The 25,934-nt window shown below is 43.3% G+C and overlaps 1 protein-coding gene across 1 annotated transcript in view; it reads right to left on the minus strand.

The window, feature by feature from the left end:
* Positions 1-25,934, minus strand: part of tenm1 (teneurin transmembrane protein 1) — a 201,518-nt gene that overhangs the window by 83,942 nt on the left and 91,642 nt on the right. The window contains exons 6-10 of the mRNA XM_085474337.1: positions 19,460-19,633; positions 8,774-8,976; positions 6,822-7,029; positions 2,670-2,771; positions 122-316 (exon numbers count right to left, since the gene is read on the minus strand). Of these exons, the coding sequence (XP_085330463.1) occupies positions 122-316; positions 2,670-2,771; positions 6,822-7,029; positions 8,774-8,976; positions 19,460-19,633 (882 nt within the window). The remainder of the gene's footprint in view (positions 1-121; positions 317-2,669; positions 2,772-6,821; positions 7,030-8,773; positions 8,977-19,459; positions 19,634-25,934) is intronic.

A 25,934-nucleotide genomic window follows, 5' to 3' on the forward strand; every position in this document is an offset into this window, starting at 1 on the left:
AATATTGATTAGGGTGGTGTTAAATTCAATTCTTGCTTTTAATAAAAAGAGCAAAGTCATTTGTGTGCAAGTGGAGCCCTTTCTTCTTCTTCTTTTTAGCAGTGTAAACAACAGTTCTTACCTTGTTCACAATTAACACCCTTGTAGGCCGGACTGCATATGCAGATGCCCTGGATGCAGGTGCCGTGGTTGGAGCAGGTGGGATCGATGCACTGACCTTCCTCCACGTTGCACTCTGCCCCCTTCCACCCTTCCAGGCACACGCACCTTCCTTTCTCATACATGCCGTTACCGCTGCACAACACGGGGCATGAATCTGCAACAGGACAAACACAGATTACACTCACATATTCTGTAGTACACCTATGCACAAACACACACACAGTGCTGCAGTATATTAGCTGGAAGACCGTGGTAACCTACCGTGAGTGGGGCTACGCTCTCTTATCTCAGTAGTGCGCAGATTCAGCAAATCCTCAAGCAGCCTCTGTCTCCCTGTCTTTTCCTCTCTCTCCCTCACGCACACACACACACACACACCTGTACACACGCGCACACACTCCAGCTTATCCCTCATGCTGTTTCAATTTACTCAAGCACCACCTGAGCCTGGCTACCACGGCAACCCAGGAATTGTAGAAAATCCTCCCAACGTCACCTCACTCATTCTGAACGGGCCGTGAAAACAATCGTGAAAACGAAGATTAGGAAAGAGAGCATTAGGGATTTAAAGAATGAGGCAGCGCTATCTCCATGCAGAGATGGAAAGCTGTGTGGCTAATGTAATGACAGGTAGAATAGAAGTCACGCTCGCAGTCAGAGCTCAGGAAGTTCAAATGCATTAAAAAGATGATCCATAGCCATTGCCTTTTTCTCTCGAATAATTTGCAATGAGGGCCTCGTGTGTCCCGTGTTTGTTTGATTCGTTGTAAAATCGAACGCTCTGTGCCACACGGTAATAAAATCACACTTCACATTTTACGGCTCGTGCTAAAACTTGCTGTCTAACTTTTTCGAGCAGAGGATATTACAGCACGAGCAAATGAGCAAAGACGGCAGGAGCGTATGAATAAATGATGAGCGTAAATAAATCATAGGAAGTGATATCATATCACCTGTTTCGACACAATGAGACAGATTCAACTACAATAATTTTTACAAAGACTGACTCTCGGGGAGAATGCAGAAGAGGGAGAGAGAGAGGGAGAGGAAATAGAGCATCTGTCCGTGGAGATGCAGAGGGAGGGAGGTAGAGCAAACGGGGGCAAACAAGATCCGGTCAGTAATGAAGACTAGCCAAAAGAGTTCAGCTGCTGATGTCTTCACCGACTTGATACGATGTACGACTTCATGCAGACATGTCACAGTTTATCATAAATTAAGGGTGGTGCTCACTGAGCTACGGGGAAGGTGTTTATTGAGAAACAACGTTGGAGGAAACGTGAAGGTTTAGAGCAAATCTGTGCAAACCGGAGCCTGTTCACTCCCCATCTACACTATTGTACTCTAATTCACCCAGTAGCCACTGACAAGGTAGCTCTTACTGAAGTAACTAAAACAATTATTTACTTTACTCTTGCTTCAAAAAGAAGAAAGCGTTGAAATTTATTATACTAGTATTAATTATTAATTATATATCAGAATAAAAGCTACAGCTGCATTCTGCCACTGCAAGCTTTTTTCAGACGGCACTGCATCGTGGATCAAAATCTAACTGTACTTTTCTGCATTCATAATTACATAAACTTGACAAGCTGTCCAACATCACTGGCTGAAACCCCCCAAGAAGGGTCAGATACAGCTCTCAGTCCTGGTCTTTGCTGAATTCTTTTTCTATTACTTAAGGACAAGACTTTCAGATGTTGTCCATCCGATATGTTCTTTGGTCTGCCACTTCTTTTTCTGTGCTTTTTTGAAGAAAATTGTCCAGTTTACAGTTTACAAACTGCACCATGTCAAGCCTCCAGCTAATAAATCCCCGGGAATCACCTTGTTGGTGCAAAAATGGCATTTTTTCCCTGTCTCATTGTGTTATCTTTGGCATTTTTAGAGATCCAACTACAGAAAAGGAACCAAATCATGTGTTTTTGCTAATAACAAACAGACAGATACTGTGTCTTCTGTGGAGAAACAACACTGGTTCATCTCTTGAGTTCGGGGGCTGTTTTATGCTTGAATGACTTGTCGGTCATTGTTAAGTAGCTTAACAAAATGGTCAGGTACAAGGACAGGACTGAAAATGAATGAAAAAGCAGCCGATGTCTAAAAACTATGAAAAAACTTCAGAAAGTCTTCCCCCTCAAAAGCAAAATATACAGAAATAATATAATAATATAAAATCTACAGAAGACTTTTACACAAATGTGTGGTTGTTGGCCATAAAATCACAGAAAACTCCACAGACTGGAAACAGCATTGTTTAGTAAGATATCACACACTCATGTGAAGACAGCATGAGAACAGCAAAAGCCCATTTTGTGCTTGGAAAAACCCTGCATATATGTGTGTAGTCAGCAGAAGTGAACAGGCTCAGGGCTACAAAAAGTCCCTCCAGACTGTGTTGGGAGGCTGGAAAATATGAAAGACGCATTTCTTTTAAACTTGCTCTTTTACTGAAATTAGACAGACAGACAGACAGACAGACAGACAGACAGACAGATATTTCTTACCTTTGGCACAGTCAGGACCCAAGAATCCAGCAAAGCAGTGGCAGTGTCCAGCGACACACTCTCCATTTCCATTACAGTCTGTGGAGCAGCCGTCCATTGAGTCTGCATACCCACGCGCAAACAAACACACACATCAGAACATAAAAGCCAGAAAATAATACAAGAACTTGAAAATATTCTGCATGTAACTCCATAAGCTGACATGGCTCACTGTTATTGAATGAGAGATCTGATAAGCAATGGATGGCTCCCCAGACACAGGGGCTATATTAGATTAGTCTGATCCAGCTGCTATCACTCTCTGGGGAACGGCCAAGCACTCACTTACACTCAGTAGCACTAAGCACATTATACTGCATTACAGGTTGGAAACACGCGGTACGCAAATTTACACACATCAAGGCTTAATCAACAAACTGTTTACACGGGCCGCAGTTTGGAACGAGACTGGAACAACATAAAATCTGACATTGTGAGTGCACGAGTAAGTGGAGAATATACAATGGCGCGTCGCTACAGTAGATGCACTCTGGGCATTGCAAAAGATCAATGTGATGCTTGTTTCTACTAGAGCATTGTCTCATCTGGATGTGTGCGTTTCATCCTATCCCTCTGTAGGCTATGTGCATTTCATCGTAATCCACAATCAGACTTCAAAAGGAAAAACTTCTTTTTTACTCTTCTCCCTTTTTCTCTTATTGATACGTCCATCATGTCAGAGCTCATTCTCCGGGCCCGAGCAGATAGGGGAGATAAAAACGGAGCGCGCTTTCATGATTTTAGAGCATTACAGGAGCCTCGCTCTCAGCTCTGCTCAAGACACAAGTTTCTGGTGAAGAAGAATCAGCAGCTGGCAGAGCTGGGGATTTGAACCATGCTGCAGGTTGTCTCGTGGCAGGCGAGCTCCATCTAAGCTAGATAAAGTAATTAAAATGAGTGTCGAGGATGTCATCCTTTATTTGACCCTGCGCCGTCCTGCTCGCTCTCCTCTGAACAGGGATCGACTCCAGAGTCAAACCGCTGCAGTCCCCTGGCTCGCTCTGCTCAGGGAGCATGGATGACAAATCCTTCAGTGGCACGGCTCACGCACACACACGCTTACAAACACATGCACACAAAGTTATTATGTGACACCCGCCTTGAGGCGCGTGTGACACATGCTAATGAGACAGGCCCTGCCAGTAGCCGGCAGCGCAGCGTTATCCTCCACAGCAGCGCATCACTACAGAAACCAAAGTCATTTTCACCTCCATCACCTGTCATCGTCACACTGATGGAGAGAAGGAGTGGCAATCATCTTCTCTCCCACACAGTCGGGAGAAATCACAAATGTTTCTCTTTCTCACGCTCGGGGGAAGAAAAAAAAGAGCCTCCTATGCACAAATTCCAATATTGACTGTGGCACCTGACACATGTAATGAACAAAAACTCATCTGCAAGGTCACCGAGTTGCTTTTGAATCGGGCGCAGGCGAGCGATCCGTCAGATCTCTCACAAGGCTGCAGGGTTGCAGCAGTGATATAAGCTCTGTATCTTTTCAGGTCAATGTCTCAAACATAAAACTCTCCGGGCAATTAAGAGGTAATGCATAAGAAAGCTATGCCTCTATTTGTTACATGTGTGTGAGTGTGCACGTGTGTGGGCATTCATGAGACGCCCACTCTCTTCTTTCCACTGACTAAACCCTGGCCAGTTAGAAATCACTCATGCCATAAGTTATTGAAGTTAAATGCTATTATAAAATGGGTGCTTCCAGCCAAGTGATCTGATTGGTCAAATAAGCATTCCAATTGTACTTTATGAGCCCGTAAAGATTCAGCCATGCTTTATGACCCTTGGGCTTTATGAATTTATGAAAAAAAAAGATGAAATGGCTGCTCAGCTAACTAGAAGTATCCAGCCTCTAGCCAACCACCAGTTTTGTTTATCCTCTTTTTTATTAAAAGTTATGAAGGAAACTTTCCCAGATTTTTTTTCCTTTTTCTTATGGCCATTGTTTTAAAGAGGCAATATTCAAGCACACGTGTGATGGCAGGTGAATAAGCAATTATGTATAATTAACAGCCCTGCAGGGAGCAGCACTCTCTCCCTAAGCAGATTTAAAAAGAAGACGGTGCTGGCAAAGTGGCCTACATGTAAACGTCGGTATCAGCGGAACAGGAAAAAAGGAGCTTTATCCGCATCTGCCGGCATTTTTTACAGCAGAGAATATGTTTGAAAATGCAATCTGACTCTCATAATGGCATCTATTTTGAAATCAGCGTGTACCTTTTCAGTATTTTTTTATGGCATCCATTTATATACCATAGAATCACCAAGATACTGTACGCACACATCGACATGCATTACAGAATCTATATCAGAATTTATGCAGACAATTTTTAGCTGCAAGCAAGTACGATATGACTGTGTTCTGCTCGTGTGTGTGCGTGTGAGATGGCCCGTGAAAGGATGACAGAACAAAATATCTTCCGAACGACAAAGGTCAGTTATCCGCTGACAACACATGTGATTTTAAACGATCGAACCCAACTTGATTCTTTCTTCTTTTCATCTTTTGTTTCCCCCCAAGATAATGACTACTGTGAACATCCATGACAGGGTTTTCTCTCTCTCAGGTAGCCCCACGTCTCATTACTCTTGCAATCATGTTTTACATCCCAAAGCAACAAGCAATTTTTTTTTTTCAAAAACCGCAATCAGCCCCATTTCAGGTATTGTCCTATCATCTTTGTGCTCATATTTTTACTTCTTGTCATACTCCACACTCTATTGATTTCATCTTACTTTATTTATTTATTTTCACGGTCGCTTTTCGCTTATTTATTCTCTCTCGTTTCTTCGATGTATCCAGTTACCACTGGCTGCGGAAAAGCTCAGTTTCCCGACAGAGATCATCTCAATTCTCCCTCCTCTCCTCATCATCAAGGTTCAATTCTCGGTCTACACTATATTGTGTCCCTTATTAGGATTTACCGCACAGTGGCTGGGCGGCTTTCATCTTCTGCCTCTGAAAGTAAGCGGTGTCCCGCCGTAACTTCTTTCAGATGTGTAAATAGGCAGTAAAATGATCTTTGACCCCAATCCATTAATATTATTTTTGCCTTTCAAGCTGTATCGCTCGATTAATTGTTTTGAACAACCTCGGCAAACTAAAGGCCGGTAGACTAAGGCCATCTGTTGTTCCTCTGTTTGTTTTTGATTACTAAAGAGAGGCAACAAAAATTCTTCCTGGTTCCTGTTTATCACGAAATATGTGACTGGGGAAAAAAACAGAAAGTCTGGTCTATTCCAGACTTTACAGACAGCACACGTGTCAACAAATGTTTGACAGCTCTGAAATAAAATCTGTGTTTAGCTGTCGCACGCTGTCAGTCATTGTAAAAAAGACTCTGTCAATATGACGATGAAAGATGTCTTCAGTACAATGTTTTGCCTCTGTGGAGCTGTTTACTGATTGGCTTGCAACTTGGGTTTTGAAGGGGTTGTTGATACATATTTAGCCTAAAAGCATCACGTCAGCCACGCATAATGTTCCTGATCATTTCCTGAATAATAGGAAAACCTCGTCATAAGAGACGCGCGAGGAAAAACATCCCAAAATATAGACTTTTTTTTCATGGAGGGTCGCTCACGATATGCGTGTGAGTGTATTAAAATGGAAATTACCAAGTTGCTCCATGGCATTACTGTGCTACTACATTTCCCAACACTTTTTTTTTTTGGTTATTTCAACACTGTATTCTCTTAAGGACTACTGGGCAAAGTGGGAGTGAAGAAACTGCCCTGGTAATTATCCACTTGTCTATATTCAGCCACATACTCTTGCATTATTCACATCCTTCAATTTACACTGCCATCCGTGTGTGTCATAGCAATGAGCTGCAGTTAGCAAGCCCTGTCATTACTACAGGAGCTGTCCTCCCCTTTCTAACGGCTGTCTCTGCCATGCCAAACTCACTCGCATAATAGGAAAAGTTCCCTTCAAATGTCAATGAGTTTCACACCACTCTTGACCATGTCCTTACATGTCTGCATATCCGCAGATAAAAAGGAAGACAGAACGAGAGAGTGAAGCAGCCCTGAGACGTTATCAGAGGAACACATGTAAAGCAAGACAAATACAGAAGAAAAAAAGCTAATCCTCCTCACCTATGGGAGTGCTGTGGAGTAACACCTGCTCCAGGTTGCGGCCGTCGTTGTAGAGAGCCAGGTGCCAGGTGCCGGGGTCCATGTACTCGATGAAGCCTGTTTCTTGGAGGCCGCTCAGTAGCAGGCCTTTGGGAGCTTTGGCAGCTGAGACGGGATCAGTCAAGGACCTGGGCAGGGCCTTCCCATCCAGCAGTTTTACAAAGTCAAACTGAATACAACACAACCAGGAAACAGCATTATCAACCAGTCTGAAGGAAACAACAGCAACAAAAACAACATGGGAATTCGCAAAAGCTACATAAAGCCAACAGAAATGAGCGAGGCAAACCTTGTGCAGTGGCGTGTGGCTGTTGTTGGGCTAGCTGCGTGAATGCTATTAGAAAACTGGGTGGATACAAGAAATTGGGGAGTAGAATTCATGATGCGCATATCAAATGTGAATCCAGAGGCCAAAGGAAAGGAGGAATGCTTTTTTTCAGCCGCATCTCCCTTTTCTACCAGACGTGTTCCACAGCAGCTGGCTCAAAAACTTGACATGCTGCTAATAGCATGGGCACACTTTACCACCCAGGTTTTCAGTGGAGCAGACTATTATTTCATCTGTCTTAACCTTTTCGTGCTTCTTTCTCTCCCTCTTTAACTTCCCCCACCACTCTCATCTCCTCTCTCTCCCTCCCCTCCTATCCATCCTCAAACCTCCTTGAACTAGCAAGCACTCGCTGAGTCTTATTTCCCCTGAGGGCTGTGTGTCACACTAGTGTCAAAAACAGCTAATTAGACCTCTTCATGCAGGCGAGAGCAGGGGCGCACTGATGTTAAAAAGCAGATGACTCAGTGTGTGTTGTATTTTTGTCTGTATCTGTGCGTCTTGAATGGCACAATGCTGTTCTACACTTTGCACGATACGAGACGCTAACATCAGCGTTTTCTTCACGAAAAACCGAGTGCATCCGTACTTTTTAGGGTGCCCGTGCGCCGTTTTAGAAAGACACGTGTCCATGTGGGGAGAATTGCTTTGTCCTCATGTTTTGTTTGTTTTCTTAGCTGGAAAATTAGCATCATATTCAGTATGAGAAAAACACGCACGAGTCTAGAGAAGAAAAAAACATCAGTTTTCCATCAGCAACTCTAACACTGTGTTTCAATACAGCTGAACTCACAATTTAATTGATCTGATTTACATTTTTTTCTCTTTGTGTTGTCAGAACAAGTTTAAAGCAGTGATTTTTTTTGGTTCATGGTTCATGAATGCTACCTGTTAAACAGGCAGACAGCAAATTCATGCTCTGCTGCAGTCAGTTATCGATTTAACTGTTTTTGTTTGTTCTAACACATTTGCCTCACAAAACATGAATAAAAGCAGTTTATGGACATCTGTCTCCACACAAATCGGCGTTTGTACTGAAAAGAACAAAATGCAACTTCCACCTCTTTTAGGACAAGAAATCCAGAGACATCAAAATGGAGACAAAGTAACAGCGAATCCAAAAAAACAAAACAAAACCTATTCCAGCTGTCAGATTGGATGAAAATGTGCTTGCTGTAATGCTCTGTCTGGCTGAATGAGCACACTGACACAGTTTGAGATTGAGATAAATAAAGAGATGTGGTTTTAGAGGAAATGCACAAAAAAGACAGCCAGTGTATCACAATAGAAGTTTTTAAAAAGACTTTCAAACTAAAATAATTTCTCATGTTTAAATATAAAAAAAAGCATTGTGTGTCGTGTGTGTCTAGAGCATCCTGGAGTATCAGGAGTTCTGGATCAAAGAATATAATGTAATCGTGTTCAAATAAGTGCTTAACACTCCCCACCGCTGAATATTGCCTCAGTGTAGATGCAAGGACAAAGTGGAGAGAAATAGGTGCATTAGCGTGGATGGGATCTGTAGCAGCTGAAGCAAACATGCCCATCTGGTGAACAGCACGCTACGACATGGGGCCTTCTTTACCTGAGTGTGTGTAGGCGGTATGTTCCTGCGCCCATAGACCCCCAGCAGTGCGTTGTGTGAAAGAGAAAGATTGAACTTGATGTAGGTCGGATGGTGCACAGTTATATGAAACCTCCAAAAAAGTCCCGGCGGGATTGCCTGGCTCTGCTGAGTCCCGATGTCGACCTCGCCACGGTCGATGGCCCGGCCTCGCACCCACTTTTCTGTAGACAAAAAAATAAAAAAATAAAAAAAATCACACAGGTGAGGCCGCTAAAGACACACGCTGCAGATTTATCAAGGCGGACAGGCTGTTGTATTCAGTATCAGAGGGAGCAATTAATAACCAACCTGATGTCCTCAAACATCAGCGTGATCAGCCGCTGCACTAATGAAGCGAGACTGAATAGATGTCAGGAATGACTGAGCGGTGGTGAAAATCCTGCTTTTCAAGAGACCATGCTTTGGCAGGCCTTTGGATAGACTCTGCATAAAGATGAACTGCTTTAAAAAGGAAGTGTTTTGTCTGAGAGCTGTCTACTGGGGCTTTGTCGTGTGCTATATTAGCATCTTCTAACAAGAAAGAAAGTCTGTGTGTGTGTGTGTGTTAGTGTGAAAGAAGAGAGAGAACGAGAGAGAGCGAAGGATGAGAAAAAGTGAGGAGGGCACATGCACGCATTCACAAACAGCGTCACACAGATAGTGTCTTGAGTGAGAGTGTGTCTTTGTCTGTGAAGAGAATAGGTCTTTCCAACAGTCCCCTGGCCATCAGCTCCTCTTCTCTCCATAAGCCTTTATCAACCACCAGGCCCAAGTCTTTTGTGTTGGGGAGCAGGCAAGGCTCTCCAGCCCTCTGTGTGTCAGCCTTTATGTAGAGATATATCTCTGCTTCTAAACTAAGATGGAGGAAATATGGTGACAGAGGGAAGCCAGCCGATCGTTACGGCCACAAAGGCAGAAGAACAGTTAGGGGCAGATTCATGGACGAGCCGGCTCGCTCTCAATCCATAATGCCTGCTGCTTTACCACTCCATTATGGCGACACCATACATGCCTGCAGGCCAGCCGACATATATCACACGTACTGTCAGAGCGAGGGAGGCGGAGGTACTCATCTTGCTATGCTAGCAGAAGCTAAAGCGATGGGAATATTTATTAGTCCGTTGGTCATTCCAGCTCTTTATTGCAGACCTCTCAGTACCTACAGCTGTTAAGTTTTACACAGATATTCATGACGATCGGAGAAAAATTCTGGGTCTGATGATCGTTTTGTCTTTCCAGCTTATCACGCCATGAAGCTGACATTTGTGGTTTTGTTTGAAATGTCACATCAACTTTTCTTCTCTACTCTCGTCACCAGGTCAGTTCGCCTTGGGTTAATCAGCAAACATGCTACCCTGCTCCAACTACACAGCCGGATATCTGCACACAAATGTTAGACAAAAGGTGCATCCATCTGTCTATCCATCTCCTACTAAGGGTCATCACAGGGTGACAGGTACTACCTGGACAAGTCGTTTCCCTTTTCTATAAAGCAAAGACAACAAGTTTGCAGTATGTTGAAAATGCCTAAGCAATGCATTTCTTGCTCAAAGCACTACTGTGCATGCATCTCTAGTATAGCTGTGGCACCTGCAGACTGGGAGATTTCAGCAATCTCAAGCCAACATAGATCAAATAAACTTAGGTACGACATCAAGTTGAGTTATGCGGACCGCACAATTGATGAAACTTACAGAATCTTAGGCCACAATGAACGGTCACAATTCCCCGGCTGTTTCTTTCCATGCCTAACGGAGTCATAATAACATCTGGAGACACATCATACAAACGTGGCTTCTGCCGCCACGACTCATTGCTGGAATTCCAAACACTTCATTTTCCACATTTTACCTCCATTCATTCCATTTCTTTTGGTGTTTTTTTTTTTCTCCTTTACAATTTGTGCCAGTGTGCCAGTGTCAAAGTTGATCAGTGTGTGTTATCTAATACTGCATTCCTATCTGGTTGGTTAGTGGACGTGACGATGACAACACTTTGGCAGGCCATCTGTAGCAGCGAGATTGTGGAAAGGGTCAGCTTTGAACCTTAACGCGAGACAAATATCTTAGAGCCAAGACTAAAAGACATTCACAGCTCACTCGTCAAATCACACACAGTGAATACTTGAATTTCAGTGAATTTTAAAAATTGTGCAAATGAATGCCAAAAGATCATACATCATCTCTTTCTACCCTTCTATCTCATTTAGGCAACACTTGAAAAGAAATAATAAAGTGATTAATTCGGTAACGCGCTTAACCAGTGCGACGAGAGGGAAAAAAAGGGACAAAACGATGAGATTGGGACGAGAACAAAAACAGTTCAAAAAGATTTTTGAATGAAAGTAAAAGCAAAAGCAAAAAAAGAACCAACCCACACACACACTCACAGACAGGTGTCTGTATGAGGCATAAATTGTTCCCGCACTAAAATCTCTACCAAACCGAACAAAAGCAGCTTGGCCGAACTAAAGTATGCATTCATGCATTCCTGCCGAGTCTACCTCAGCAGTCTATTCCTTTTAATGCTAATCCTCACTTCTGCGCCTCGCCACAAAAATATAAAGGCCAGCAGAGGGATGGATGTCTCGAGGAAAGCAGTCTTTTATTCAGCACTAGATGAATAGGACATGAATAGGGCATGGCAGTTGGCGGAACACTGGCAGGCAGGCAGGCGCACAAGCAGGCTGACTGGCAGGCTGGCGGGCAGATGAGCAGGACTGACGCTAATTACTGTACAGTGCTTCTCCAAGTGTGATGCAACAAGGGGACAGAAAGCGGCACTCAGGTCAGCCACAAGGAAGGGTGGTAGGGAGATGGGGGAAGCAGGGGAGATGTAAAAGGGAGGGAGGGGGGAGCACATATGAGAGGACCATGCTCATTGACGAGTTGGCTGTGTCGAGTTACAACTGCTGATGCAAGAAAGAAGAAAAACCCTCCTTGCATCTCTCTCTCCCTCCCTCCCTCCCTCTCTCTCCGTCTGTCTCAGCACGTAGAGAATAATACTGCAGCTCCAGTAAAACCAGGGGAGAGGATCGAGGCATTTTTGGGAGTCCCACAGAAACCAGACGGCTCACATGGTGACCGGGGGCTCCTAGAGCCGCTCAGATTACTTCTGTCAATCAGTGTGTTCCAGCCGTGTGTCTCAGCACAAAACCTGAGCCCACTCTTTGAAAAGATCTTTCAAAACAGCAAATCTGTGTTTATTCCTATCTGGCAGACATAAAGAATACAAGCTTAAACAAGATGATATGCAAACTGGGAGGCAAAAATTCCTTCGCACCTTGCTATCTCGTGGCTTTAATAACAGAAAAGCAGCTTGAAATTCACACTTGCTATCGGCGGCTTGGAATAAGAGTAAAAATACAACAGCGTCGCATAAGCCTCCTTTTATCATTAGTTGGCAGGGGAAGAAAAAAATTGGAATATTTGAAAATGTTGAGCCTGTTTAAAGGGCAGATAAAAGCGTTGCATTGCTCATTCATGTCTACCATCAACATGGCCTTGATGGGAATGATGAATTGGTAGTGGGTCAGTCTGACATAACCAACATAGGGAGCATTATAATAATGATGATGCTGCCTCAGCCAATTATACTGGTTGTACACATCGTGCTTCTAATGCCCCCACTGACACTAGTCGCACACAATATGCAAACACATGTACACAATGCAATATTTTCTGCTAAATTAGCCCTTGAAAATGTTCCCAGGCCGCAGGACATCTGGATCAGGACGGCTTTACAATTGAACTCTTAACCTTTCCCATTTCTAATGACTCGCTAACACCTCCACATTGTCCTCCTTCACCCCCGTCTTTGCAAAGCACGTGCTTCCAAAAGTTAGTGTGAGTTTGCCTGCCCATCCATCTGAATGTGCTGTGTGTCTCTGAGTGTGTGCGTGTGGGTGCACCAGGCCAATGAAGGAACGGAACTACATTAGGACTTGGGACACAAGGTCTAATTAATTTCTCTTGCCTACGGGTTATTCAGGTAAAACAATTACACCTGTAATCTATTTTCAAAGGAACTAAACTGTCTTTGCAATTAATTTTATTATCCCTCAGATTCTAATGAAGCAGAGAACAGACTAAAAAGTGCAGCCAGGGTCTTGGTGACGGGACACGTCTGAGGGGACTGGAAGTGTGTGTGTGTGTGTGTGTGTGTGTGTGTGTGTGTGTGTGTGTGTGTGTGTGTGTGTGTGTGTGTGTGTGTGCGCACGTCAATACTGATGCGTAGGTCTGTGTCTGAATCTCACACATATTGGTGCAGACAACATTAATAGCGTTCCAAATGCAAGAGAGATTGAGTTTGCCGCAGGATGAATAAAAATATCACAATGGGCAAGGTCTCTATAATTACTTGGATTCAATTAAGGGCCTTTTGAGCAGGTGGCTTAATAAGCTTTCAGCCGCCTCTCTCCACTGTGCAGCCTAATGAGTGTCAGTCAGAGTCAGGAGAAGATAATGCTCTTGGCCTTAGGCCCTTCCATTACGCTCTCTTCCTCACCTTCTACCATCAGACCCCAGGCTACGTGTGTGACAGACACATCTGGCCCTTAGCAAACGCATCCACTGCACGACACATGCATTGTTACACATGTAATATGTGTTGTGTCAATTGGAACATGGATAAAGTACCTACAGATTATTTTTCTTCAAGCTTTACCTGTGTAGTCTGGGTGCAGGTCTAGAGGCTTAACTACTGTGATGCATTTTGAAAATTACTTGTAAGTATCTTAAATTACCCCTCTTGGATATTTATGTCCAAAAAAGTAGAGCACAAGGTCGATGCAACTTTGTGTAACAAAACAGGCTTCCTTCTCTGTAGTGTTTTTTACACTTTGGTACATCACTTTGTCATTTTTATGAAATATTTGTATCTAATATGTTTTCCAAAATTTTACTAATAAACTACTAATAAAGATACGTGAAGAGATATTTTTACCTGCTTAATAAAAATATGTATTTCCTTAACAAATGTGCTTATATCATGCTATGCTATTAGATTGTTAATGCTGATGCATATGTAAATAGTGTTTGAATGTAGGAAAAAATCAAGGCAAAGCTACTTTAACTGCTTTTTAAAATTGTATCTTCCCAGTTTTTCCTGCGCAGAGGAACTCGAAGGTTTGTTCCAACAAAAGCCAAAGAAAAAAAGAAACAAAACTCCAGCACTGTGCTCAAATGATCTATTTTTAAACCAGTATTGTTGTTGGGATTTAACTGACAAGCATAATCAAAATGTGGTCAGAAACAACAGGAAAATACTCATGTTTCTGTCAACTAAGGTACAAGACTCATTCACTTCAGTGAAAGCAGACTCATCATGTTTGTGTGAGGAGACGTTCCCCAAAGGCACATTCTGAGTCAGGAATATGATATTGTTGGTTGGTTTAACAATTCACTGTGGCATGTGGCATGTAATGTAATTTTAATCTGCAAGGAAGCTGCTAATTAAACGCATTAATAACTGCATTAACAGGACTGTGCAAAGGTCTCAAGCCACCCCTAATTTCTTTATATTTTGCTGGGATGGTGGGAAATAGGTGCATACATACAGAGATTGCTTAATTCATAATAAACTCTCTTAGGCAGCTTTCTTGTTATTTCTTTAAGCAGTCTTAAGGAATAGTTCTTCAGGCTTCTTGAAGGAAATTCAAAGCTCTTCTTTGGATGTTGGCTGCATTTTGTTCTCTACAAAGATGATCCCACACTGCTTCAATAATGAGTCTGAGCTCTGGGGAGGCCAATCCATGACTGATTGTGTTTTTCTATCCAGGTATGCTTTTGCTGCATTGGCAGTGTTTTTGGCGTCACACTGAAAAATAAAACTTTCCACTGTACCGCATGCTGTATCATGGCGACAGTACTTTTTCGACATTCACAATTCCATCAATTTTTAAATATCCCCAACACCACTGGCTAAAACACAGCCCCAAACCATGACAGAGCCTCCACCACATGACATCTGACCTCCTCCATACTGATGATTATTTAAACCAAAACTACTCTGGATTCATGACTCCATCAGACCTGTTGGCACTGATTCAGTCCAGTTCCTGTGTAATTCGGCATACTTCTCTCTCTGTTTCTCATCCTGAAGAAAGGCTTCTTGACAGCCACCCTTCTACTGAGACCATTTCTGATGAGGCTTTAGTGAACAGTAGTATTAACTGAAGTGCCAGATCTCTCAGGTCCTGTATTAGGTCTTTGCTGGATTTTTTTCTATTTCTTTAGGATATCGATTTCACATACCGTTCATCTGCTACAGATGTTTTTTTTACACTATCATTTCTTTTATTCGTTTGTCCTCCAGTTGCCAAGTTTCCTCATTTTTAAGGGCACACTGCACACTATTGTATGCCAAACTTTTTTATTCTGTCAGTTTTCATAGAAAAATAAGGAAATGTGTTGTTTTTGCAACAGGCTGCCAGTAACAAAGTAGCTTAACAAACAAAACTGAACTGAAAATAAGTAAAAAAGCAGCCAATGTCCAAAGAGAAGCTTTAAAGGACCTTCACAAAGCATGGAGAACTATTCCTCTAGACGCCTTGAGCAATAGCAAACAAAAATTTAAAAATCAAAATATAATGACTTGATGGGTGGCTCAATACTTTTGTACAGTGCACCAGTATCAAATGGAAACAGTTGAATAAAGTTTTTGTTTGACCACCTTTTGACCAGCTTTGAGTTTATTTTATTGTTTATTTTACAATTGATGTCAGAGCCTGTGGCACATACTACTCAAATGTCAAAAGTTCCTGCTCTTGACAAAACGTGACATGTATACTGTAAACACTGGCTGTAGTTTGAAATTATGTTTCATTTCCTCCGATATTTCTGGATGAGATGTTTTGAATGCCGGCCGCCTAACAGACAGACATGCCGCTGCTGTTAGGCTTTCTCAACTTGAGGCACTCAAGCAGGGGGTTCACTAAGTGATCCATACGCTCTCTGCGTGTGTGTCTGTGTGAACGCGGGCGTGTGCGCATGTGTTACATCCTGAGACTGTATCCCAGCGTGAGAAAATCAATGAGACCAGTGTAACAGGGACCAGTCCATAAGCATTTGCACACACGCGCACGCGCTCACCTCTGCGCCACACACATTCGCTCTGCTCGCACCCGCGCGCAACATCAACACACTTTCTTACTCTTGTGGACACATGCGGACTGCTCGGCCTCACTTCCCTCCACTCTCTCTGCACGCAGTCTAGAATATTGATGTGCTCTTTAAGAGCCCTTCTCTCTGTCTCTGTCACATTTCATCCATCTACACACAATTTTCCAACCACACCATCAGGCAGAGTGAAAACAATTCGGCACTAACTCAGGAGTTTATACAATCATCACATAGGCTCAGATGGCATTCCACAAGCTCCACATTTCATCATCTCCACATTATAATGAGGCAACGCGCCGCTCTACTGTATGTCACTTTGTATCATTTCATATCGTTAATACATCCGACGTTGCACATTGAGTGAAATATTACTCTCAAACTCTGATGTACTTCATTAAGGAAGGGATTCCACCGACAAAAAAATTCTGTTCTGGGCACATCTGCTTTCATGTACGCCAGAAGAGTTTCCATTAATGTGTGTGTGTGTGTGTGTGTGTGTGTGTGTGTGTGTGTGTGTGTGTGTGTGTGTGTGTGAGATGGCCATCTCTAAATGCCCTTACCCTCGCTTGTTTGATATAAAAACAGAGAAGAGATAAGGGAAAGGCGGTGTGTTTGTGAGCACACATTCATGCATGCACATCAGCGCGAGGTTGGGTATCATGGGGCGAGTGGCAATTACTGTAATACTAATTAGAGAAGCTTTTATGTGTGGTCGGCTTAGAGGGGCTGCTGGTGATCTCTGGAAACTGCAGGAGAGATAGCGTGAAGAATATAAAACAGCACGCGCGGCTTGACGAGACGCTAGCCATACGCGCATGACACAACATGTCAATTAGCATCAAGCATGGTGGCGCGGGCCGCCTCATAAGGTGGATTAGAAGTCTTGCGGCTCCGGATTCTGATTTCGGAGTGGAGCCAACAAATCATCTTTATGGCATTGAAGTTGACAGAAAAACAACAACACTAAAAATACATGAACGACAATACAAGAAGATTACTACCTTCCAATCATTCCGCCAAGCTCGTTTCATCTCTCCCTACTGTGTCATCAGTTTATATCAAAACAAGCAGAAACTGATGACTATCCTCCAATCAGCCGCCTCAGCTATCTTCATGCTCCCACTGTTACTTGTGTTCCTTGTGTTTATAGCAGCGTGTTAGGCTAAGACAATTTATTCCGAATTAAAAAAACTGAACATTTTGCATCTTGTTGTTCTTTGAGTTTCTTTTTTTTTTGGTGGTTTTCAGACAAGTTGTGAAAGCTTCTTCTAAGATGTTTAAGGAATTTGCTACTTTAATGACAGCAATTCTTTTTTAGCTTCATCGTGTATCCGTCCCTTGCCCCCTTATCTCTCTCTATCCTTTCCATTCCTTCCCTCGCCATCGTTCGCGGTGTAATCTAGGGGATTGTGTGGTCTCTTGGTGTGAGAGGTGATGGGTGCAGCAGGATGAGCGTGATAATCTGCCACACTGGATTACAGCCTAATCTCTAATCTCCCTGGCCCTCCTCTGCCTGGGGACCACCTCCACCGTGCCAATTTTATTAATCTGAGCCCCCTGCATCAACAGCTTAGCTTTGCCCATTTTGATTTCCCAGCTTTCACGGCGCATATAAAGCAATAAGAGCTGAAACAATAGATTGTTGTGACGCAACACTCAGAAGTGAATTCCACGACCCCTGCGTGCTCTATTGGAGGATTTAGATACTGATGAGAGCGTTAATCCTCCGAATGTGAGGATTCATCAAGAATAGTTGCTTCAGGGATGTCCCAGGTTGCCTAAATTGCAGCGAGTTGCAGTTTTGCCTCGCACGTTTTCTGTGTAAGCGCTGAACGTGGGCTCCGACAGCCTCCGATGTAATATCCATCAGAATCACACCAACCATGAAGGTTGCTCTGTCCTGTCTGACTTCATGACCTGAGACGCTCACAATTAATGTCCCATATTGTGGGGTTAAACTGGTGTTAGTAATTCCTCTGGCTAGTTGGGAGAAGGCAGAGTGGAGAAAAGCAATTCCAGTCACGTAGCAGGAAAAAGAAAACGCGATTAACCAGTTTCCTAGCCTTTCTAAAAAATGAGTAATCAGAGTAAGGCTTATCTCTGGACTAATGTCTCTCTATTGTATTGGATCATTAGTTGTGGGAAGAGTGTTATTTACGAAGCCAGGGACTTAATGCACTAGAAGCTGATTGAAATTTGTAGACCTGTACCTGAAGATCCGAATATAAGTGCATGTGTTTGGTGTATGTGTTTGGTGCATCTTCAGTTTTCACTCTTCAGCAACTCTTTGTACTCGTTTTAGCCTCTGCAGCAACACAACATGACAGGCTTAATCTTTGGCTTATGTGTATGGTGTTTGTAAAAGTGTGATTAAAACATTACATGTCATTGTTCAATATGTTTAGTTTGCAGAAGTTAATGGATCCTAATTGAAGTCTCAGCTGTGGTTCACAGCATCATCGAAGAGAAACAACTAGAATCCTCTTAAGCTATGGTGCACAATTTGCCGTGGTCCAAAAGTAACCGGGACACTAAGTGGGCAGATGTGTCTCATTTTTTTGATCAATAATTCATGCCTAAAAGAGCTGCCATGTGGCTGAAAGTTGACTGAAAGTTGCCATTTATGCAGAGGTGATAATATGAGGAGTAGAGTGGAGCCATACAAATGAAGGACATAATACCAGGACTCGCACAAAAGCACAAATCTATCAGAGCACTATCACAGGTACCATCAAAACCAACAGCTGGCCTCCTTCCAGAAAACCAGGTGCACCCAGCAAAAGTAAAAAAATGGCAAACAGCATGAAGAAGTCTGCATGAAGAAGAAAAACTCATTTATGTCTCTGCAGCCCGTCAAGAGCGCTCTCCAGGATTTAGGCAAAGATTCAACAGTTATCCAAAGACAACTTCATGTCCATAATTTTTTAACACATTCCTCTCCTGTCTCAAAATTTGGCATGTACATTACTCATAATCCATTTGATGAGTCGGGTGTGTTACACATGTAAAGGCTTGTAGCCTTGAGCTGACAACCTAAAGCAAAGATGAGGAGCTCTCTGCAAAAGTCTGCAGAACTTCGAAGCTACAACGCAGACAGTTTTTAAAAACATTGTCAGAATGAAAAGTCCCAGCTGACTAACATCGCATAAGTCTGGTTAAAGACTGACATGAAGGTAAGTCCAGAGCAACTCTGAAGGGGTGGTTTTCCATGGAAACCTGAAATATGAAGGCCCCGAAAATAATTCCGATTTGTCAAAATACGCTCTTATTGGGCATGCTTAATGAAATAGTCAAAAATGCTTTCCTTGCCTTTTTGCTTGCAAAAATGTCGATAGAAAGAAAAAGAAAACAGCCAGGCACAGATAAAGAAAAATGAAGTGAAGCACTCGAAGTCATCACTTATGTTTTTAGTCAATACATTTAATACAAATTTTTCAAGCTGCTGTATTACATTTGTTTTGTTGTTACTAACGGGCAGATCCTGTCAGTGGCTGAGTGCAGAACATCTGTTATTACAGTGTACACTGTGTGCGTGTCAGCTCACCTCTGTCACCACTGTGTGTGTTTTCAGGGTTGAGCGTGTCCAGCAGGTGGACGGAGCTCGTCGGTCTGGTTTTGCTGCGGTCCTCTTGTTGATGGTCTGCTGAGCTCAGGCCATTCTCATACAGCTGGCTCTCACCGTGACGCAGATGCCAGGTCAAACCTAACAGGTGGACCGCTACACACACACACACACACGCAGATTGGCAGCCAAGGGTAAAGAAAAGAAAACAGACAGAGGAGATCATTATTCAAAACATGCAAGAGGGGTGTGTCTGAATCCTTTTTTTAATGCCCATCTGAGAGCACTCACTCTCTTTATGTGCTTATTAGCGTCCGGCAAAGCAAAGGACAATTAGAAAACACGCAGAGAAGACAAACTGTCACGCACACATGCGTGCATGCCTGCGCACATGGCACATGTGCACACCAACACAGAACGTGGCAGTGGTGGGCAATTAAGGCAGATCTTGTGAGTCTGAGCCCAGGGCTAGTATTAAAGCGCTAACACAGGCTTTTATGCATGACTAATGATGCTTTGAAAGCTGCTGCCGATTCACAATCCATATGGGCCTTTTAAACAACAAAGGGTATGAGAGAGAATACTGGATTCCCCCCTCCCACTCATAAAATTGTTTACTAGGACGGGAAACCAACATGCTGTTAAATAAAAACAACTAACACACGCCCATTAAGGAAATGAATTAGTTTTTTGCGAGTGTTGTCAGTAAAGTGTTGAGTAAAACATTCAGCTGTGTTCTGACCAATCACGAGGTTCCATTCATTCAGGCTTATACTTGAGCAGTGTTTTAATTTTTTTTTTTATTTCTTTAAAAGAATCTAAAAAGGTAATGTGCCTTTGCTGATAGGAAGAACAAAGCAAATGAAATAAATCATTGCAGTTTTTTTTCTCCCCTCCTCTGACACATTTGGAACATCAAACAAAAGCAAAGACTTAAATCAAAAAGTTACTATGTGCTGGTGGCAGTCAGAGGATGGCTGCTGCATGCAGATCAAGGTAGGGAACTTCTAAGGACTTCAAACATCTTCACTGTCTGTCCTCTGTCTGCTGATTGCCGACACCCAGAAAAAGCACTTGACACGAGCTTGATAACGCTCGCGTAAAATGGCTGCTTAGAAAAACAAATCCACAATTATACGGCGCAACCAACACAATCACACAGGTACGGCGCAGACTCACACTTTTCTCATCTGTGCATACATGCATGCATGCACACGCCTCCACAGTCGCCCACACTCCACCCCCTCCTGATGAAGGATACCTAATTAAAACTCCAAATAGTTCAAAGCCATTTGCTGCTACTTTCCTTTGAGGAAGCACAGAGGAGAGGGGTGCGAGGCGGGGAAATAAAACTGTTTTCTCTGAAAAATACCAGCAAATCTATGATGAGCTCTGAGAGTTGAAGCCAACAGGGTCCCATGCCTCACTCTGGCATCTACGGGGATCAGCAAATCATACATTTCTACTTTTGACTAGCACTAGCCACTATTGGTTTAGCTATCTACTCATGCACAATATGAGCTCTTCAAAGCAGAACACTGACGATTACCAGGGCCATGAGGGAGACGTCATGCATCATTTAGCTCAAACTAATTGAACTGTCAGTCTGTGACGAGACCAGACATGGACACGCACAAGCTCCTCACGTCAGTGTGAGTACGAGTCAGTCATTTTTAAACATCTCTTGTTTTCTTTTTCTTTTTTAAAAAAAGGCGACGTGGGGGATTTTTCGCATAAACACCTTGCTGTGAAAGTACCTGTGATGATTCGTTTTGATGCTGGAAAAAAGGATGTCAAACAGTAACCCAAATGATCTTCCTTGTACATTTAATTTCATGGATTTAGCTTCCAGCAAAATCCTTTCGGTTGTCTGGTACTGCCCGTACTGCATCCTTAGCAGACAGGTGGGAGGAGAACGGAAGCAGGTAGAAAGAAACTCATGAAAAAAGCACACACACAGTGAAGGTGGTCAAAATCACACGTATTTGACACTGACAGAATTAGCAAGAGCGCCGCTGAAATTTCCTTTCGACCACGGCAATTATCTTTCTCTTAAAATACACCATAAAATATCATACCACACCTAAAAATGTAGGTTTGTATTCCTCGTCACAGTTTGTATGGCATTATATTTGGCAGTGGAGTGGAGTGGAACAACCTATCATAGTTTCATAAATTAGTCTGTAAGAGTGCTCAGTGAGGGATGACAAGTTATTCCCAAACTGATACATTTGGCATTTCCACCATTAAGTCTCTCAGACTCCATTCTCTCCTCGCTTCCTCTCATCTGAATTGCTTTTCTTGCTCTCCATGTTTGTCTGGTGTCCCCCACACCTCTGCTGGCCAAGTATTACCCACTACAGTTATGACTCTGCAGCGACAGTCCTCACCAGCTCTCCTACCTTCTCCTCGTCACCACTCCATCTCTCCTCAAAACACCCTCAGACCCCACTTCTCCTGCTCCTCCTCATCAGCCCTCCCCCCATTCTCTGTCTCTCTCTCTCTTACTTTATGGCTGTTGACCTTTTGCTTGAACACTTAGCATCTAGAGTTGCACAGCATGCATGCACACGCAAACACACCGGAGCAAGAAGGGAACAAGGACCTCTGAGTGTGATGAGGAGATGATGGAAGAGTGAGCGTTTGAGCATATGCTCTTGTACTTTTGAGGATCTAATGTCCAAACAGTAATATTAATACCAGTGAGGACATATTTGTTGGTTTGTCATTTAAGCAAATGAATTCCGGGCATTTAAAACTGAGCACTCATAGAGCCCATAATGTGGACAGGAATGGGAGTTTAATATATGTCTATCTATTAGGCATGTAGAGGTTACAAGGTTTCAATTGCTGCAGGTTATTCAGTGCCAAAGAGACATGAAAAAAGATGAGCAACTGCTGAGCATGAAGGTTTATTCTTGACCTTAACATTTATTCTGTCAGACCCCTGACTCACAGACAAATTAATATCGTTTTTGGACACACAAACGATACTGGCACAGTCGTCATAGAGATGTCCTGTCGTCCTGGGTTACGCTATCCTACACTCTAGAAAATCACAGAGACCTTGGAGAATCTGGATTATATCGTCAAATGAACTGTGGTGTTAGTTCTTATCTGTGATGATAAAAGGACATGCAGTCTCCTGAGGAAATATAAGAAAAAAGTCAACTACAACCCCCTCAAACAATGTTGGATAAACAGAGTAACGGAGTGTTTAATATAGGCCCTTTGTGACACCTTGATATTTTTAATGTTCGCATTTCTTTATTAGATCAAAAGGAGAAATAACTTAATAGAAAATAATTTTTCCCACAAAACCATGTAGAACATTTAAACCTTCACTTGATGTTTTAGAAAATAAGCTTGCTTTCTTGGCAGGGCAATATGTACAGTAAATATGCAGGTACAGCTAGCTGCTAATTAGCTTAGCTTAGCTTAGCCCCATACATTTCTTATTTGTTTTAAACAAGGCATCAGTTCAGTCCATTAATTCACTGCCTGTTTAACTCCTTTCCCTTTGTGCAGATTCTCCCTTTGACTGAGTTTCTTCTGATTTCCTGCCTCTTAGAAACAAAAGGGTGGGAAGTGCTGCTGAGCTAAAATGCAGCAGAGCAGTGTCTGTAGCATATTTAGGAAATGCACTGGAGTTTAAACTATGTAGAGCCAAGAGTAGAAAAAAACTGAACAGAGAGCCGAAGCCTGTGCTTTCAAATCATGAGGAATACATGTACAGATATACTGACCTCATGATTTCAGACTCTGGCCATGTGTAACATACTCATCCACTGTTGTAAAAGTATTTATATAATAGAACCACCCCCCCCACAGGAATCTGAACTTGTTAGTCCACATAACTGCCTGGAGACATTTCAAAGATGGCTACTGAGTGGCAAGAATTTCATCTAGAGAGACACCGGCACCTCTTTCCATTTAAAATACAGAGACGCTCTCACAGACTCACTTCCACACAGTGTGCAGCCAGTTATGCGAGCAGCATGTGCTCAGCCTGACCCTTCATTCTCGCTCCCTTTTCCTCCTGCCTGTCTATCCATCCCTCTCAGCGTCCATCTTTCTCTCTTGTGCTTTGGCGAAGGCACACGTTAGTGAGAGGACTCTGAGTTAGTCCAGTCATTATAACTGGTGAAGGAGCAGCGGCGTCGGCAGCAGCACAGTGCCAGCGATGAGCAGCAGTGCAGTGAGCTAATAGGCTGAGGCGCGCGCACACATGAATCATTGATCAGTGTGACAGTGAGATGACTGCCAGAGGTAATAGGACGGTACCGCTGTGAGGGGGGTTCTGTGCTGTACCCTCGCTGTCGGCTACCCCACCGAGATGTGTGCGGAGGATGAGGAAAGCTGAAGAGAAGAGTGGTGGAGGTGGAGGGAGCGAGAAACAGACAGTTCACTATTAAAAGAAGGAGGTACTTGATGTGGCTTTTTCAGGTTTTCTTAAACTACCGTGGAGAGAAATGAGAGAACAGAGAAGAATTCAAGCTGGTGGAAATTTAGTAGCAAAGTGAGGCTTGCTGAGATAGCAGCAGCATCATAAGCTTTCTCACATTAGCGGCTAAAACGCAAAGATGTACAGATTACATAGTAGACAAACCATTTCAGGTGGTCGACATGGCGACAATGCTAGCATGCAGCATTCGCTCTTGTTGTCAGGCATGTATGTGTCTCCAGGTTAGATAAAAAATGATTGTGTGCTCCTATGATGATTAGATTTCACACTTGTGGTGGGAGAAAGTGGGAGATGTGCATGTGAGCATGCATGTGTTCATTCCTCTTTAACCACTGAAGTAAACCAGATATCGTTATCAAGTATTTGTATCAGTCCTGGGCAGAGCTGTGGGGCACAATGGGGGTGATTGACTGTGAATATACTGCCTTATCGATAAGCATTACAGCCAAGGTAGCACTGCAGTCAGTTAAAAATGATTTATCAATACCCTCACACAAGTGGAAACACATCCTGGCCTGATTGCCAAGTCCTTTTTCGCTCGTAGACATGGCTAACCGCCGACTATATTCTGTCTGACAACCAAAGACTACAGCCAGCTTTGCCCAGCAGCAAACACTTTCAAGCACATCAGTCATTCGATTTAGTGCGTAGTTTAGCATGTACAGTAAAGGCAATTGCTCATCCAAGTTCTGCATGGCTGTGTCAGCCTCTAGCTAAGCCAAGACTTCTGAGGGATGGGAGAAAGAGAGGCAGGGGGGGGGAGTAAAAAAGAGGAGAGACAAATGGGGAAAAAACAAGTGTGAAGGAGAGTGAAGGAGAGGGACTTCAGAGCCAATAAAACAAATCTGTGTCTAAGTCAATGTTAGAGTAGAGACTAAGAGCCCGGGGGTCCGCGTGCCCTGCCGCATTTTCGCCTGTCGACCCTCGCTTCACTCTGACAGAAGAGAGGTGCTAAAGTGTTTTTCTTACTCCCCTCCACAAACTCCTTGAAAGCTACTAATGCCACTGTCAAGACTGTTTAACTGTGTGCTTTTTGCATGCATGACGGACTGTCTTTCGTGGGTGTGTGAGAGAGCATGAGCAGAGGCTCATTGCCGCAATTTTTTAATCGGTATAAACCTCAGGACTCATCATTGGTTTGACCTTGCTAATCTGAAATGGGACGTCTCGCTCGGATAAAGGGATGAAATGACGGAAAGAAGGATAAACGAAGAGCGGAGGTGGTGACACACTTCACGCGTCTTCAATGATGAGATTTGCTGTACACGCCGGTGTTTATTTACCAGTAAAACTCGCTGTCACACTTATCTAGTTAGTCATGGTTGCGACAGTACACCAAGTCCAACAGATCACAGCTTTCTTCTTCACGCATTTCTCTGTTGTTCTTTCATTTCCCATCACGCCTCCTCTCTCTTTCTGTCAGAGTCCCCCCATCTCTCTCCATCTGTCTCCCACTAGCTGTCTCACTGATCTGGTCTCTTACTGAAAGCTGAGTAATGTTACGGCGGGCAGGATATTACTCAATGAGCAGGGGATTGCCGCCATGTTACATTTCCCTCTGGCAGCCACCATCTACAGCTGAAATGCTGAAATGCTGCAGACAAACAGCGACGCAGCACCGGCGGTCATATACGAGCTCCATCTCTGCTGGTTTGGAGCGTGGGTGCATGCCTACATTTGTGTGTGTGATAGAGAGGATCGGGAAGATAAGGAAATGCGTGTGTGTGAGTTGCTGCGCGGTGCCTACCGTGCACGTGTGTGAACTCGCCCAGTGTACCGTTGGAGCTATTGAGGCTATTTTGTTGCAGCTTCTCTGACCTTCTGGAGACATTTTACCAAAGGGCTCTCTCACCATTCAGAGCTTTCTGACCACAGTCTGTCTACCCATTTAAAGCAATTTTACCAAAGGCTCCTGTAGCTGTTAGGGCAGTTTTAGCAAAGGCCAGCGGGTTTCTTAGAGCTGCATCAGACGACCAAAATAGAGGACTGAAA

Source organism: Copadichromis virginalis, linkage group LG2 (genome assembly GCF_057382275.1).
Source record: "Copadichromis virginalis isolate Kocher_CV1m ecotype Utaka linkage group LG2, C_Virginalis_male_GT1.1, whole genome shotgun sequence".
In the NCBI taxonomy this organism is placed as follows: domain Eukaryota; kingdom Metazoa; phylum Chordata; class Actinopteri; order Cichliformes; family Cichlidae; genus Copadichromis; species Copadichromis virginalis.